The sequence below is a fragment of the Emys orbicularis genome, chromosome 3, assembly GCF_028017835.1.
Source record: "Emys orbicularis isolate rEmyOrb1 chromosome 3, rEmyOrb1.hap1, whole genome shotgun sequence".
NCBI lineage: Eukaryota > Metazoa > Chordata > Testudines > Emydidae > Emys > Emys orbicularis.
In genome coordinates, this window is record NC_088685.1 from 148,183,214 (window position 1) to 148,199,840 (window position 16,627).

At 42.7% G+C, this 16,627-nt stretch overlaps 1 protein-coding gene across 1 annotated transcript in view; it reads left to right on the top strand.

Annotated features, from left to right (window-relative positions):
• The window catches only part of LOC135875467 (opsin-5-like), a 62,720-nt gene that overhangs the window by 18,711 nt on the left and 27,382 nt on the right, over positions 1 to 16,627 (top strand). Inside the window, exon 2 of the mRNA XM_065400305.1 lies at positions 1,825 to 2,030. Coding sequence (XP_065256377.1) covers positions 1,825 to 2,030 — 206 coding nt within the window. The remainder of the gene's footprint in view (positions 1 to 1,824; positions 2,031 to 16,627) is intronic.

A 16,627-nucleotide genomic window follows, 5' to 3' on the forward strand; every position in this document is an offset into this window, starting at 1 on the left:
CGTCCTCCTCATCTCCTTCCTCATCTTCCCCGTCCGCTAACATGTCCGAGGAACCGGCCCTGGACAATATCCCATCCTCAGAGTCCACGGTCAGTGGTGGGGTAGTGGTGGCGGCCGCACCAAGGATGGAATGCAGTGCCTCGTAGAAACGGGATGTATGGGGCTGGGATCCGGAGCGTCCGTTTGCCTGTTTGGTCTTCTGGTAGCCTTGTCTCAGCTCCTTGATTTTCACGTGGCACTGCGTTGCATCCCGGCTGTATCCTCTCTCTGCCATGGCTTTAGAGATCTTCTCATAGATCTTTGCGTTCCGTCTTTTGGAGCGCAGCTCGGAAGCACGGACTCATCGCCCCACACAGCGATGAGATCCAAGACTTCCCGATCAGTCCATGCTGGGGCCCTCTTTCTATTCTGGGATTGCACGGCCATCTCGGCTGGAGAGCTCTGCATCGTTGCCACTGCTGCTGAGCTCGCCACGCTGTCCAAACAGGAAATGAGATTCAAACTGCCCAGACAGGAAAAGGAATTCAAATTTTCCCGGGCCTTTTCCTGTGTGGCTGGTCAGAGCATCCAAGCTCAGACTGCTGTCCAGAGCGTCAACAGAGTGGTGCACTGTGGGATAGCTCCCGGAGCTATTACCGTCGATTTCCATCCACACCAAGCCTAATTCGATATGGCCATGTCGAATTTAGCGCTACTCCCCTCGTTGGGGAGGAGTACAGAAGTCGAATTTAAGAGCCCTCTATGTCGAACTAAATAGCCTCGTGGTGTGGACGGGTGCAGGGTTAATTCGATGTAACGGCGCTAAATTCGACATAAACGCCTAGTGTAGACCAGGCCTAAGTGAAAATGAGTCTTAGCCATCTAAGTCACTTAGGCCAGATTTTGAAAGGTATTTAGAGACCTGACTCACAGGAGATAGACACCTAAATACGTTTAAAAATCTGGGATTTAGGCCTTGCAACACTGTGTGGAGCAATGCCTATATACCTTTAAAAATCATCGTCTCTGTGCACAAGTGCCTGACTGATTTTTCACCAGATTCATAATTCCCTTCCTACCTTATGCTCTTCTCTTCCAACAAGACTGATGGCTGCTAGACATCACCATACCTTCAGTATCAGAGGGGACACACAATTCTATCTAAACAGAAAACAAGGCTTTCCAGTTTCTGAGGGCTTGTTCATTTATTTGAGGTTGAAAGATAGGACACAAGGCCTTAAAAATATTATCTTCAAATGGATTAAAATGTGCATTCCTGAACAGTATTCCAGTCAGTATTCTTTGTCACAAGGAGATCACAGACTGTTCCATGAGAAGCAATTCCATCTCGCCAGCTGAACAGGGCAGTGGTTCTCTAGAACTGACTGGCAAAGCTGTTGTGTGGTCGTCTGCACACACTTTTACAAGCCATTACCAGGCAGATGGATATGGCATGCCTCTACAGCTGTAGCGTTTGGCAGAATGGTTCTCGTCTCTGTACTGGGAATGCTTCATGGATCCCATCTAATTAGAGACTTAATTTTTCTTTACCTGTGTATGGTTGTTCTTCGGTGGACAAGTGCATTGTTGCTATTCAGTTTTATTACCAGTGTTATTCAGAAGAAGGAAATTAACAAGTGAAATATACCTGGGTACTCAAGGAGGCCTAGTACACAACACAGTGAAGTAAAAATGTTCAGGTTTATTTGTTTTTAATGAAATAACCTGCCATTGTACTGTCCTTCAACATATGGGCATCATGCATTTATATATCACGCTGTTTCCTGATTTTTTGTTGTTGTTTGCTTTTAATTTGACTTTCATGGAATTTAATTTATTTTTCAGGATGGATGTCTTGGTTTGGAAACAGCATTGTGATTTTTGTACTCTATAAGCAGAGAGCTGTCCTGCAGCCCACGGATTATCTTACATTTAATCTGGCTGTATCAGACGCAAGTGTGTCTGTGTTTGGTTATTCCCGAGGGATCATTGAAATCTTCAATGTCTTTAAAGATGATGGATTCCTCATCACATCGATATGGACATGCCAGGTAGGAATGTATTATGTGGTGAATTATTTAATTAGACAAAATAAGTAGTGCTATTTCTGCATGCGTGCTGTATATAAATAACCAGTCAGGGTTATGAGAGTGAAAATTAGTGACGAATGACTCTCCAATGGATCATAGTTCTGGTTTGTTTCAGATAAGCATCCAAAAATGTGGGTCTTTCTCTAGATTAACCAGTCTTGACCAGTTCCCCGTGATCTTCTACCCCAAAAATCCCTTTACCCAATAAACTCCTGAAACCACACTTAATGTTGTACTGCTCCTTAAAGGTCCATTGTTAATTGGTATGGCTTGTATTGCAGTAGTAGTGCCTACAGCCCTCAGCCAGGATCTGTGCCCTATTGTATTAGGCACTGTTCACACAAGCAATGAAAAGATGGTCCCTGCTCCATAGAGCCAGCAATCTAAGCATAGCCTCCTCCAGCATCTTCAGGGCATAATCAAGAGGGCTTGCATATTCCTACCCAGTGCCTTTTGTTGTTGGGAATATTTGTGAAGCCCCATGTTTACATTTTTAGTCTATTACACCGCTCTACAGCCAAAATGCTTCTGAAATAAATGTAATCAAACTTTACTAATTCTGGGTCACTGAGAACGAAAATGATGCTTAAAATTGTTGATTGCCTCTAGTTTTCAAGATATGCTAATGGGTCAGTATATACGACCCTTGACTTGGGAATGGTGGAGGATAAGTGAGTTATAAAGAGAAGGGATCTCAATTTAAACCAGAAATGACTAAAATACATCTTTGACTGGATCTGTGAATAAATCTATGACTGGGTTTGGACAGTACTTGCTTTTTAGGCAAAACAATGAATGATGCAATCTGAAAGCTGGTATTGCGTCATACATGATATGAATTGCATCATGTTATTCCTAGAAGTCATGGATGATGCAATCATAACGAAGCTTACATCACTCTGCTGAACAAATTGCCCTATATCAGCTCTAGAAATCATACAGTGTTGTGCTCTCTTATTTGTCAGTGTTTGATTTTGCAAAGGGACACATTTCTGTTTAGCCAAAGTGAGCAGAGATGCCTCGTACTTGTGTGAACAGTGCAGATAACTTCTGCTATGTTTGTGGTGAAGTGACTTTTGCATCACAAAAGCACAGTATAACCACTATGGTTAAGAAAGCCTATCACCTTTATTTTGGCTGCAAAATTGGAGATCAGGACAAGAGGTGGGCCCCACACATATGCTGCAACAGTTGTGCAACAAATCTTCGCCAGTGGTTGAACAGGAAAAGGAAATCTATGCCTTTTGCACTGCCAGTGATTTGGAGAGAGCCAACAGATCATACCAGCAATTGTTACTTCTGCATGGTGCCTCCAGTTGGGAAAGATGTGTCAAAGAAGAAAAAGTGGACGGTGCATTATCCAAACATTCCATCAGCTATACGCCCAGTACCCCACGGAGAAGGACTGCCGGTTCCCGATGCACCAGAATCATTCTCACTTGAGTCAGACGAGGAAGAGGAAGAGGATGAAACTTCTGGTCCTGAACCATCAATGTCACAGGACCCACATTTTCTCCCATCCTCCTCCTCTGAACCACACCTCATAACACAAGGTGAACTGAATGACCTTGTCAGGGATTTGGAACTACCCAAGAGTAAGGCAGAGCTGTTGGGCTCCAGACTACAGCAGTGGAATCTCCTGGCAGGTGATGTTAGGGTTTCCATGTTCCGTGACCGTCAAAAGGATCTTGTCCCATTCTTCTTCATGGAAGGTGATCTTGTAGCCTGCAACAACATCGATGGTGTGATGGCAGCCCTCAACATCGTTCACGATCCAGATGAGTGGAGACTCTTCATTGATTCATCGAAGACGAGTCTTAAAGCTGTTTTACTGCATAATGGCTATGTTTTGCCATCAATTCCAGTTGGTCATGCAGTCCATATGAAGGAAACCTATGACAACATGAAACAACTTTTGAGGTGCATAAACTATGACCAACATCAGTGGCAGCTTTGTGGCGATTTGAAGGTTGTTGCTCTCTTGCTTGGTCTGCAGACTGGATACACAAAGTACTGCTGTTTTCTCTGCCAATGGGATAGTCGTGCAAGAGATTCCCACTACATCAAGAAAGATTGGCCACTCCGACAGTCATTGGAGCCTGGGAGGTAAAGTGTTCAGCATCCACCACTTCTTGAATCAAGGAAGATTTTGTTACCACCCTTACACATCAAGCTGGGTCTGATGAAGAACTTTGTCAAGGCCATTGACAAAACACAAGCAGCTTTCAAGTACCTCCGTGGAAAATTTCCAAGGTTAAGTGAAGCTAAGATAAAGGAAGGTGTCTTTGTTGGTTCTCAGATTTGTGAACTTCTTCGAGATGATGCATTTGACCATGCACTGCGTGGCAAGGAAAAGACGACATTGAAAGCCTTCCAGTTAGTGGCAATAAATTTTCTCGGAAACAACAAGGCAGACAACTACAGGTTGTTGGTGGAAAACCTCCTCAAGGCATACAAAAGCCTTGGTTGCACCATGTCACTAAAGATACATTTTTTGCACTCTCATCTAGATTTTTTTCCACCGAACTGCGGAGCAGTGAGCGACGAGCACGGCGAGTGATTTCACCAGGACATTGCAACAATGGAGAAACGCTATCAGGGCAAATGGAGCCCATCAATGCTTGCAAACTATTGCTGGACAGTGACAAGAAATGCTCCATTTAATGAATACAAGAGACAAGCCAAGAAGCGCCGAGTAGACACTGAATAGGACTAAATTATGTATTAGTTTTTTGCCTTTTGTTTCATAATAAATTTTATTTATATAACCCTTTTGCTGATTTTTAAAGTGTTACATAAACAGGACAGGTGAAATATTATCATGTAAAGCAACCATAAACACATTAAAAGACCTAGGTTTACAATTTATGATTAAAACTCTACTATCTAGACAATATACATAGACATAAAATGTAAAAACTTAAATATCTTAGAAACAGTAGCCAATCGGTTGTTTTAATTGTCATATTTGAATTCAGCACATCAAAATACATAATAAATAGCACATTTTATCTCTGAAGCAGACGACTTCTCAAAAATTGTAGACCAGTGTTATCTTTTAACATCTTACAGTGCCAAGTTTATTGAGCAGGTTTGGTAGGAGCTGCTCCAGTTGCAACTTGATTTCCCAGATGTCTTTGTTCCCTTCCAGTCTGATGTTTTGCATGTGAGTTTGGTATAGAAAGAATCTTGTTAACTATGGCTGATGGTCTCTTTCTATTGGTAGCCATTGGTGTCCTTGTTGATTTTGTTAGAAATATCAGCAGCCTTCGATACCATTGACCATGACGTTTTATTGACTCGCCTCTGAGACTTTACTGGACTGGCTGGAATAGCTCTTTTACCGTGTTTATTGTTCTCTCAGAGGTGCCAAATAATGGTAACGAGTACCTGTCTTCTTCCCATAGGGTCCTCAAATACAAGTTTCCATTTGCTCAGGAAAATAGTGAAGCATTTTGTGTGATGGCGGCATTTTTGCAGATCGAAGGGACCTCCAGAGCTAAAAGCATGAGTCTCTACCGCTTGAGATAAAGAGCCAGGTTTTGCAGCTGAGGCCAGACTCTGATCCTCTGCAACAGAGGAGACACATAACGTACAGTGCCCAATGGGTTACACACATAATGGATTGCAATATGTGAAGGACACTCAGATCTTCATGTGCTTTTCACTGACCTGAGATACTGAAGCCTCTTTGTTTTCACAATGTCTAACAGAAGTACAAATGTAACTAGGAGCCTCTTGTTTTATGCTCAGTCCACATAAGATGGCTGCAGTGGTGAAGGTATACTGTCTGGGAGTCATTGCTACTCTTGCATGTCCAGGTGACAGTCGTGGCATTTAGTAATTTTTTTTCATTTAGGTCTGGCCCAGGGGTTTTTGGCTCTTCCTCTATCATGCCACAGTATTCCACACCTTTGTAACCTCCAACTACCAGAAGCTGGGAGTGGAAGATGGGGTTGATTATTCCATAATTGCCCTGTGCTGTACACTCCCCTGGAAGTTCTGGTATGGACCACTTCAGGAAACAGGATACCGGACAGGATACAGGAAGCCAGGGACAGTTTACAGGGATCATGGTCTGACCCACTATGGCCTTTCTTATGTTCTTAACGCTGTATTACTGCAATATGCTTGACTTTGGGCTACCCTTGAAAAACAACTGGAAGCTTCAGCTTTGCACCACTTGAGTGGAGGAAGTTGCATTCTTCTAGGAAAGTCACTAGGTTGTCTCCTCCACTATTTGGGAGACCAAGGATTCTAACATTGTCTGCTCAGATTTAATTTTTAATAGTTCATATTTATTTAGCATCATTTCTCTGTTATCAATAATGTTATAAAGTTCAGCCTACAGACTGCTTTTCTCCAGTTCTTGGAGGTCCTGGCCAAGTTACTCATTAAGGGCTGATCTACCCTAAAGATGTAAGTTGACTTAAGTTATGCTACTTCAGTGTCTCTCCTGCCGACTTACCTTATGCTTCTCGGGTAGCTGGAGTACAGATGTTGATGGGAGAGCGCTCTGCCATCTACTTAGTGGGTCTTCACCAGACTCACTAAATCAACACTGCTACATTGATCGCAGCAGGGCCAATTTAGCCGTAAGTATAGAAAAGCCCTAAGACTTTAAAGTTGGACACAATGCAACACAGGGCACCACTTGGTCAAATGGAGTCTAGAGCAAAAATTACTCATCTTGTGCTCTCATTTTGTTGTTTGATATTTACTAAGGCTCTTACCCAGTAAAGCACTAAACCAGATGCTTAACTTAAGCACATGAGTAGTTCTGTCAAAGTCAATTTGTATCTAGGGGTAAAGCCTATTTGATTAACAGATTTTAAATCCAGAAGGGACTGTTATGACCTAGTCTAACCTCCTGCATAACACAGGCTATAGAATTTCAACAAGTATTTCCTGCACCATAACTTCTGGTTGAGCTACAGTGTATCTTTTAGAAAGACATCCAGTCTTGATTTAAAGATTTCTGGTGATAAGTCTGCCACATCCCTAGGTAAGTTGTTCCAGTGGTGGTTTACCCTCTCTGGAAACAATTTGTGCCTTATTTCTAGCCTGAATTTGTCTAACTTTAGCTTCCATTAGATCTTGTTATGCCTTGTTATGGCCTTGTCTGCTAGAATAAAGAGTACAATCAGAAACGTTCTTCCTGTGTAGGTACTGAGAAAACTGTGATCAAGTCACCTCTGAAACTTCTCTTGGATAAACAAAATTGATTGAGGAAAAATTATGAGCAATATTATGGTATTTGTTAATTCTGTATTTTGTTATGTGTTACTGGAGGGAGTGATGAAGAAAAGTGGTGTGTGGCCGGACAGACAAACCATTAATGGCTAGATTCTGCCACACTTGCTCATGGTGAGCAGTACTTTTTCTAACATAGTCCATTTTACAGAAGAAGTAAGCCAAGGCACAGAGAGAGATGAAATGACTTGCCCAGGATCACACAGGGAGTCTGGGGCAAAGAGCTAAGACTCCTGACCTTCAGATTCATGATCCTAAGCCTTACTCACATCAGCATCCTTCCTCCCATTTAATTTTAAAGGGGGGAAGGTATAAATTCACATAATGTCTGGGTTGGGGGGGAGAGTTTATGTGTAGGCTTTCTTGCTTTACATCAGAATCTGTCAGTGATGAGTGTTAGTGTAAATGCTTTACAGATTTTTCTCCTAACCCTTAATCTAATACATTCTGCTTTATAAGATTCTGCTTAATATTACTGGGCCACATCGTACCCCTATGTGCAAACAACTCTGTAGGCCCGCTTTCTTGTGGGGTTTTTTCTGCATTCTCCCATTAGAAGGGCTTGGCTTCACCACCTCATCCCATGGAAGAAACCAGGAGTCTAGATCTGCATGGATCCTGGGTATCCTCCAGGGCCATAGTGCCATCCTCCTGAAGTCCCTGCACCTCCACATTGATCTTCAACCCCCTGCATCTCTGCCCTAGCACCCTGCAAACAGAATATCATTGGAGTCATACTGTTATGATTCCAACTGAAATGTGATTTCCCAAGCAGCAGCTGCCTCTATGACCCAGTCCCACCTCCCCCTGGTTCACCAGTGCAGATAAGGGCTTCTCAGGAAAGATGGAGCTAATACTGTCTTTGGCTGTTAACATTCTTCCTGCAGTGATTGTGTTTGTCTCAGCAGGATCACACCCACCGCACCCTTTCCCCCCTATCTAACTTGCAGATCCCTGAACTCCTGGACAGTAAAGCAGTCTAATAATTTTATCCATTGAAAAATGGCAATTCGTCAAAACCGAAAGTGTTCATGTAAACCGAAAGTGTTGGGTTTGACAAATTTCCTGACTCAAAAAAATGCTGAGGACAAGTTTTTGAAAGTGTCAAAATGGCTCACTTCAACATTTTCAGAATGAAAAATTCCAGTTTTGTTTAGAAATTTAAGCTAAGAAGACTGAAACAAAAAGGTTGAAATGAAATCAAAACTAAAAGTTTTGAAATTATGGAAAGGAAAGATTTCAATCGACCTGAAACAAGACAACACATATTGTTTTCTCAGGTCACTAATATTTTTGAGATTTCACATTTTTGTCCTGATTCGAGACAGGAAACGTTTTTCAACTCTTGAAAATACTTGTGGGACAGGAAAATACTTGTGGGACAGCTCTAATGGATGCTGACTCCCCCACCTGTCTTTCCTCTGGGAAGAGGGAGATATGCATATGTAGGGCCCCCTCCGTGAGAAGGTGTTTAGGGTACAATCTAGCTTATTGGTATTTTCATTTACATTTGTGAGAAGGATTATACTTAATATAAGTGTGCACTGTGAGACAAAAACAAAAGCCCCTTTTCTATGTCTCTTTCTTTGTCTTGTCAGTTTTGCTGCAGAGGAGAGGAGGGAGTGGTGACAACAGTCGAGAGAAGCCCATTTTTACAGCTGGCGCCTGTTCCTACCTTTCACACTAAGTCACGGCCTGTCAAGGAGGCATGCTTTGCTCCCTTCTCCAAAGGAGAGTTAACTTACCATAAAACTACTGTTCTGATCTCAGCAAAATATTCTTGTTCTCCTTCAAAATATGTGCCCATACATGTCAGTAGAAAGAGATTTTATCTAAAGGAAGCTAGTTGTTTTAGCAAAATTCCTCTATTTGTTTTCCCTGCATATTCACAGCTGTCATTCTTGGGTGTGTTTTAAGAGAAATTATAGGAGAACTCTTTCATTTACTTTATTTAATGCATGGCTAAGAAGTCACCAATAAAATAAAAAGTTACACTGAAGCTGAAAAATTCAGATCCAGAATTTAAAACATTTCAAATGTGTTTGTTCAGAGGAAGACTGGTGGTGGTGGTAGGAAATTAAAAGTGGACTCAGGAGATCTAGGTTCAATTCCCAGCTTTGTCACAGACTTCCTGAGCTTGGGCTTGGGCAAATCGCTGAGGCTGAAATCCTGGCCCCACTGAAGTCAGTGGCACTCACAGCCCAGTGGGAGGGAGGCACTAAGTTGGATTTAAGCCACTTTTACATCCTGCTGGTCTGGACTGCTTGAGGGGGCTGGGAAAGACCCTGGCATTGCTTGAACAGCCCTCGTCACCTGTCTATGCTATGGCAGCCTCCTGGGGCTGCACTATGGGCCACAGAGCAGCCTGGAATCTCTACAGTGTGTCATACTGCAACTCTGCCCCCAGCCACACCCTGGCACAACTCCTTCCATATGACTTGTGAGAGGGTCCTCAGAAGGCAGCCGTTATAGCTATTTTCCACAGTGCCTGCACAGGGGAATCCTCCTCCGGCTGGAACCTGGGCTTATAGAGCCCCTTTATGTTGCTCTGGCATTTTTGCCAGGTGTAGTGGGGCTGGAGTTGTGGGGGACAGGGCTGGCTCCAGGCACCAGCCGACCAAGCACGTGCTTGGGGTGGCACCTTGGGGCAGGGCGGCGCTCGATTTTTATTTATTTATTTATTTATTTGGATTCGGTGGCGCAATGCTCGGAGGGGGGGCGGGGGCTTCAGGCAGCGTGGTGCTCGGAGGGGGCGGTGCTCTTCCTTTTTGCCTGGGGCGGCAAAAAAGTTAGAGCCGGCCCTGGTGGGGGAGGATCTGATCCATGATCTCGTTGTGCCTGAGTTGTCTGTCTGTAAAGGGGAAGTAGTAGTACGTCTCTATCTCACAGCGGTATTGTTGAGGATAAATTCTTTAACGTTTGCGAGGTGCCCGGATGCTATGTTGGTGGAGTCAATGTAAGTAAGTAGATTTGGTTCTGCCTATTTTAAACAAGGAGCCATTTGTAAAATTTGGGTATAAAGCAAAGTTTTGAATTGTTTGGATCTGAGAATCTGGTTCAGACCCCTCTCTATTAACAACCAACCTGTTGCCTATTCTAAGGAAAGGAACACTCTAATTTGCACCGTGTTGCAATGAATATGTCTGATAATTCTGTGTGTGAGCTCTAGAAGTTATTGTTTCACGTATATGAATGCAACATCCATTTTGTAATTAAGAATGTGTAGCTACTATATTTTACGTTTAGTGATATGTACCCTAACCAGCCACAGGGGTAAGCCACTGCTTTCAGTTACAGATGCGTAAATCCAGAAGAACATTGCTGAAAAGTCATTGGAGTTATTCTGGATTTATGCTGGTGTAAATGAGAGAAGAATCTGGCCCAGCATGACTAAAATAACTCTTAAGGGCCAGATTTTGATCTTATTTATACTTGTATAAATCTGGAGTAACTCCCTTTATACTTGAGTGGAGTTACTCTGGATTTACCCCAGTGCAACTAGTATATTCTCATGTTCACTAATTGTGATGTTAGTAAGTGTTATAAGGAATTCTTTATTTTAAAAAAAAGCAAAGGAAGTTAAAAGTAAAAATTCTGAACAAAAGTATTTCAGGTTACTCTCTATCAATTGAAACATCATTTTCCTCTTTATATATGGCAAAAATCTTAATAAATGATTCCAACATTTAAGCATAATTAAAGTTAAATGGAAAAATACAGTTAGGGCCTCATTTCTGTTTCTCTTTTACAAAATGGCAGTTCTAACACAGAAGCAATTCAGCTCATAGTTCTTGTAAGGAGCGAGATATTTACAAATTATTGGATCAAATTCTGATCTGCTTTACATCATGTAAATCTAAAGCAATTCCACGGCCTGCACTGGAGTTACAGCAGACTCAAACCCTAGTGTAACAAAAATCAGAATTTTCTTGGCAGGATGAGTAAACAAATGGCGCTGTGTCAAAGTTTTACACAAACATGTGCTAGGTGAGAGATTGTGTAAATATTTCCTTGTAATAAGAACATGTAAATAACTGAGCTAAACAGAATGCATCTCACACAAAAAGTTCTTTTTCCTATTTATCGAAGAGCTCAGTCAACTTTTAATTTAAAAGTGGAAAAGCAGAGACGTCTCTGAATAAAGTTACTGATTTTTCAAGAGGAACAGTTTGAGCAAGCTGTCACTTGTTAAGTGATAAGCAAGATGTATCAGATGACAGAAAGTATGCTTTTTTCTGTGGAGGTTTGTCTCTGTGTCAGTTTTAATGGGAATCAGGCTTCTAAGGACAAGCTCATACCCATGCTCATATTCCTATTCTTAAAACTGACAAAACAGAATGCAGTGAAAACAAGAAAACACATGTTAACATATTTCATAATTTATGCCCATAGCATGCCATTGATTTTTATACATGAACTACCATTAAAATCAGTGGGGGTTGTGTAAAAAAGACTAGTGGCACAATGTGTGTATGTGTGTGATTTTAAAACTCATTTTAAAATATTCAGTACTTCATTACAATAATAATGTTCTTACTATTTAATGCCCAAACTTCATATGTATTTTATAATTCAAACAATATTGGAATGAGCTCTCTCACCCACACCTGCTAGCCTCAGGACTGAAATCATCTTCATTTGCACCCCTGGGACCTGATCCAGCTTCCAATGAAATCACTGGAAAGACTTCAGGCCTTTGGGTCTTTACTATACATTTGGGAGAGGCAGGAAGCAACCTAGGGATATAACTTAGGGTGACCAGGCGTCCCGAGTTTATCGGGACTGTCCCGATATTTGCTTATTTGTCCCATGTCCCGACCTACCTTCGGTCGGGACGTGAATTGTCCCGATATTTTGCCTCCGCTCGCACACGGAGCAGAGCCCGGAGGGGGCTTGCGCGCCCCCCCCCCCCGCCCCGACTCTGCTCCCTCCTACCTCCATTGGATCCCTTCCCAAATCCCCGCCCTGGCCCCGCGCCCCCAGCCCCGCCCCCTCCCTGCCCCATTGGATCCCTCCCCAAATCCCCGCCCTGGCCCCGCCTCTTCCCCAAGCACGCCACATTCCTCCTCCTCCCCCCTCCCTCCCAGGCTTGCGCTGATCAGCTGTATGGCGGCGCAAGTGCTGGAGGGAGGGGGGAGGTGGAGATGGAGCGGAAGCATGCTGGTGCAGGGGGGGCGGAGTGGGGGGCTCCGGCGGCCGTTTTTTGGTGTTTTTTGTTTTTTTCCACTGGAGGGAGGGGGGAAGTGGAGACAGAGTGGAGGCATGCTGGTGCCCGCGTCCCGATATTTCACCTGTGTGATCTGGTCACCCTAATATAACTCCACATAGGTGCTTGTCGTCAACTGTCTTTATGATACACTGATTGGGAAATAAAATTAGGAAGAGAGAGAGAAATGGTTCCTAAATAATTATTTCTGGGGTGAAGGGAAGGGCCATCACGCATACACAAATAAATGGAAAGTTACTAAATAATGAATATAGAGGAAATGTCATCAGCATTACATACTCCAAAGAACTCCTCCGATGGCGGGGAGTAGGGCAAGCACTGTGACAGCTGAACATCTAATATATGAACTATCTAGATAGATACTAAATACTAAGACAAACAAACAACCCATGGCCTGGGCAGAGGACAGCCGCTCAGTTTTCAGTCCCATTGTTCCAAGTAACTTTTACTCTTAATGTTTATAAACTGAGCCTAGGGTGCCATGGAAGATTATTGTTTGCTGGACCCTGGCGCCATGGGTCTAGCTGCAGGTCTGTCTGTCTGCTGTTAGACTTGGTGCCACTAATTTTGGTTGGCTGTGCTCTTTGGCATAGCGCCATCAAGTCACTGTCTGGCAGGTTAAACTGTGCCAGTCCTCATCTCACTGGCAGCCAGGCTTGATTACCACTGGCTGGGATCACTATTTGGGCTGTGTTGCACATCTGCATACAGTTATCTCATCAGGCATGGCCAAGCTCCATTTTCATGCACTTGGTCGCTTTCACTGATCCAGTTTTCTGCCTCGCTTTGGTCTTCCACCTTGGTCTGCTTGACTACAATTTTTGTCCTAGTTCTGAGTAGCCAGCTTTCACTATCAGACATGTTTAAGGAAACTTTCCTTTGCTAAGTCAGGTTGTCATTTCCCTTTATCTCATGCACTCATCTCGTTTGATCTAATTGACTATTTTTCTTTCCTCTGCCCATGCCCTTCTTTGATCTCCATGGTAAGATGAAGATTTAGGCTTTACCAGATCTAGTTAGTCCTGTTCCTGGGGGACAGCATGACAGAGAAATGAGATCTGCTCTCTTATTGTTACAGAACACTCTAGCCTTTTGAGCCTTTCCACACAAAAAGACTTGTCTCCAGGTAAAAAAAAGTATTTCTATCATTTGCATCTCCATTTGAAGGGGGAGAGGTTTCTCCATCAATTCTTCCTCCCCCCACCTTGGAAGAAAGAGGCACCTCCACTCTCCTCTGAGAGAGATTTTTTTCTCTTTCTGAGGGTTCATAGAGGCTCTCTTCTCAGGAATCTGGTGACTCTGATACCAGGGGATCAATTGACCCTGCCTCTTGTTCTACCTGTTTGAGCAGCAGTGGCTGACTTACATAAACATAAGAACGGCCGTACCGGATCAGACCAAAGGTCCATCTAGCCCAGTATCCTGTCTACCGACAGTGGCCAATGCCAGGTGCCTCAGAGGGAGTGGACCTAACAGGCAATGATCAAGAGATCTCTCTCCTGCCATCCATCTCCATCCTCTGACAAACAGAGGCTAGGGACACCATTCCTTACCCATCCTGGCTAATAGCCATTAATGGACTTAACCACCATGAATTTATCCAGTTCTCTTTTAAACGCTGTTATAGTCCTAGCCTTCACAACATCCTCAGGTAAGGAGTTCCACAAGTTGACTGTGCGCTGCGTAAAGAAGAACTTCCTTGTATTTGTTTTAAACCTGCTGCCTATTAATTTCATTTGGTGACCCCTAGTTCTTGTATTATGGGAATAAGTAAATAATTTTTCCTTATCCACTTTCTCCACATCACTCATGATTTTATATACCTCTATCATATCCCCCCTTAGTCTTCTCTTTTCCAAGCTGAAGAGTCCTAGCCTCTTTCATCTCTCCTCATATGGGACCCGTTCCAAACCCCTAATCATTTTAGTTGCCCTTTTCTGAACCTTTTCTAGTGCCAGTATATCTTTTTTGAGATGAGGAGACCACATCTGTACGCAGTATTCGAGATGTGGGCGTACCATTGATTTATATAAGGGCAATAATATATTCTCAGTCTTATTCTCTATCCCCTTTTTAATGATCCCTAACATCCTGTTTGCTTTTTTGACCGCCTCTGCACACTGCGTGGACATCTTCAGAGAACTATCCACGATGACTCCAAGATCTTTTTCCTGACTTGTTGTAGCTAAATTAGCCCCCATCATATTGTATGTATAATTGGGGTTATTTTTTCCAATGTGCATTACTTTACATTTATCCACATTAAATTTCATTTGCCATTTTGTTGCCCAATCACTTAGTTTTGTGAGATCTTTTTGAAGTTCGTCACAGTCTGCTTTGGTCTTAACTATCTTGAGCAGTTTAGTATCATCTGCAAACTTTGCCACCTCGCTGTTTACCCCTTTCTCCAGATCATTTATAAATAAGTTGAATAGGATTGGTCCGAGGACTGACCCTTGTGGAACACCACTAGTTACTCCTCTCCATTCTGAGAATTTACCATTAATTCCTACCCTTTGTTCCCAGTCTTTTAACCAGTTCTCAATCCATGAAAGGACCTTCCCTTTTATCCCATGACAGCTTAATTTACTTAAGAGCCTTTGGTGAGGGACCTTGTCAAAGGCTTTCTGGAAATCTAAGTACACTATGTCCACTGGATCCCCCTTGTCCACATGTTTGTTGACCCCTTCAAAGAACTCTAATAGATTAGTAAGACACGATTTCCCTTTACAGAAACCATGTTGACTATTGCTCAACAGTTTATGTTTTTCTATGTGCCTGACAATTTTATTCTTAACTATTGTTTTGACTAATTTGCCCAGTACCGACGTTAGACTTACCGGTCTGTAATTTCCGGGATCATCTCTAGAGCCCTTTTTAAAATATTGGCGTTACATTAGCTAACTTCCAGTCATTGGGTACAGAAGCCGATTTAAAGGACAGGTTACAAACCTCAGTTAATAGTTCCGCAACTTCACATTTGAGTTCTTTCAGAACTCTTGGGTGAATGCCATCTGGTCCCGGTGACTTGTTAATGTTAAGTTTATCAATTAATTCCAAAACCTCCTCTAGTGACACTTCAATCTGTGACAGTTCCTCAGATTTGTCACCTACAAAAGCCGGCTCAGGTTTGGGAATCTCCCTAACATCCTCAGCCATGAAGACTGAAGCAAAGAATCCATTTAGTTTCTCCGCAATGACTTTATCGTCTTTAAGCGCTCCTTTTGTATCTCGATCATCAAGGGGCCCCACTGGTTGTTTAGCAGGCTTTCTGCTTCTGATATACTTAAAAAACATTATTGTTATTACCTTTGGAGTTTTTGGCTAGCCGTTCTTCAAACTCCTCTTTGGCTTTTCTTATTGCATTCTTGCACTTAATTTGGCAGCGTTTATGCTCCTTTCTATTTGCCTCACTAGGATTTGACTTCCACTTTTTAAAGGAAGTCTTTTTATCTCTCACTGCTTCTTTTACATGGTTGTTAAGCCACGGTGGCTCTTTTTTAGTTCTTTTACTGTGTTTCTTAATTTGGGGTATACACTGAAGTTGGGCCTCTATTATGGTGCCTTTAAAAAGCGCCCATGCAGCTTGCAGGGATTTCACTTTAGTCACTGTACTTTTTAACTTCTGTTTAAGTAACCCCCTCATTTTTGCATAGTTCCCCCTTTTGAAATTAAATGCCACTGTGTTGGGCTGTTGAGATGTTCTTCCCGCCACAGGGATGTTGAATGCTATTGTATTATGGTCACTATTTCCAAGCAGTCCTGTTATAGTTACTTCTTGGACCAGCTCCTGCGCTCCACTCAGGACTAAATCTAGAGTTGCCTCTCCCCTTGTGGGTTCCCATACCAGCTGCTCCATGAAGCAGTCATTTAAAGTATCAAGAAATTTTATCTCTGCATTTCGTCCTGAAGCGAAATGTTCCCAGTCAATATGGGGATAATTGAAATCCCCCACTATTATTGGGTTCTTAATTTTGATAGCCTCTCTAATTTCCCTTAGCATTTCATCATCACTATCACTGTCCTGGTCAGGTGGTCTATAATAGATCCCTAATGTTATATTCTTATTAGAGCATGA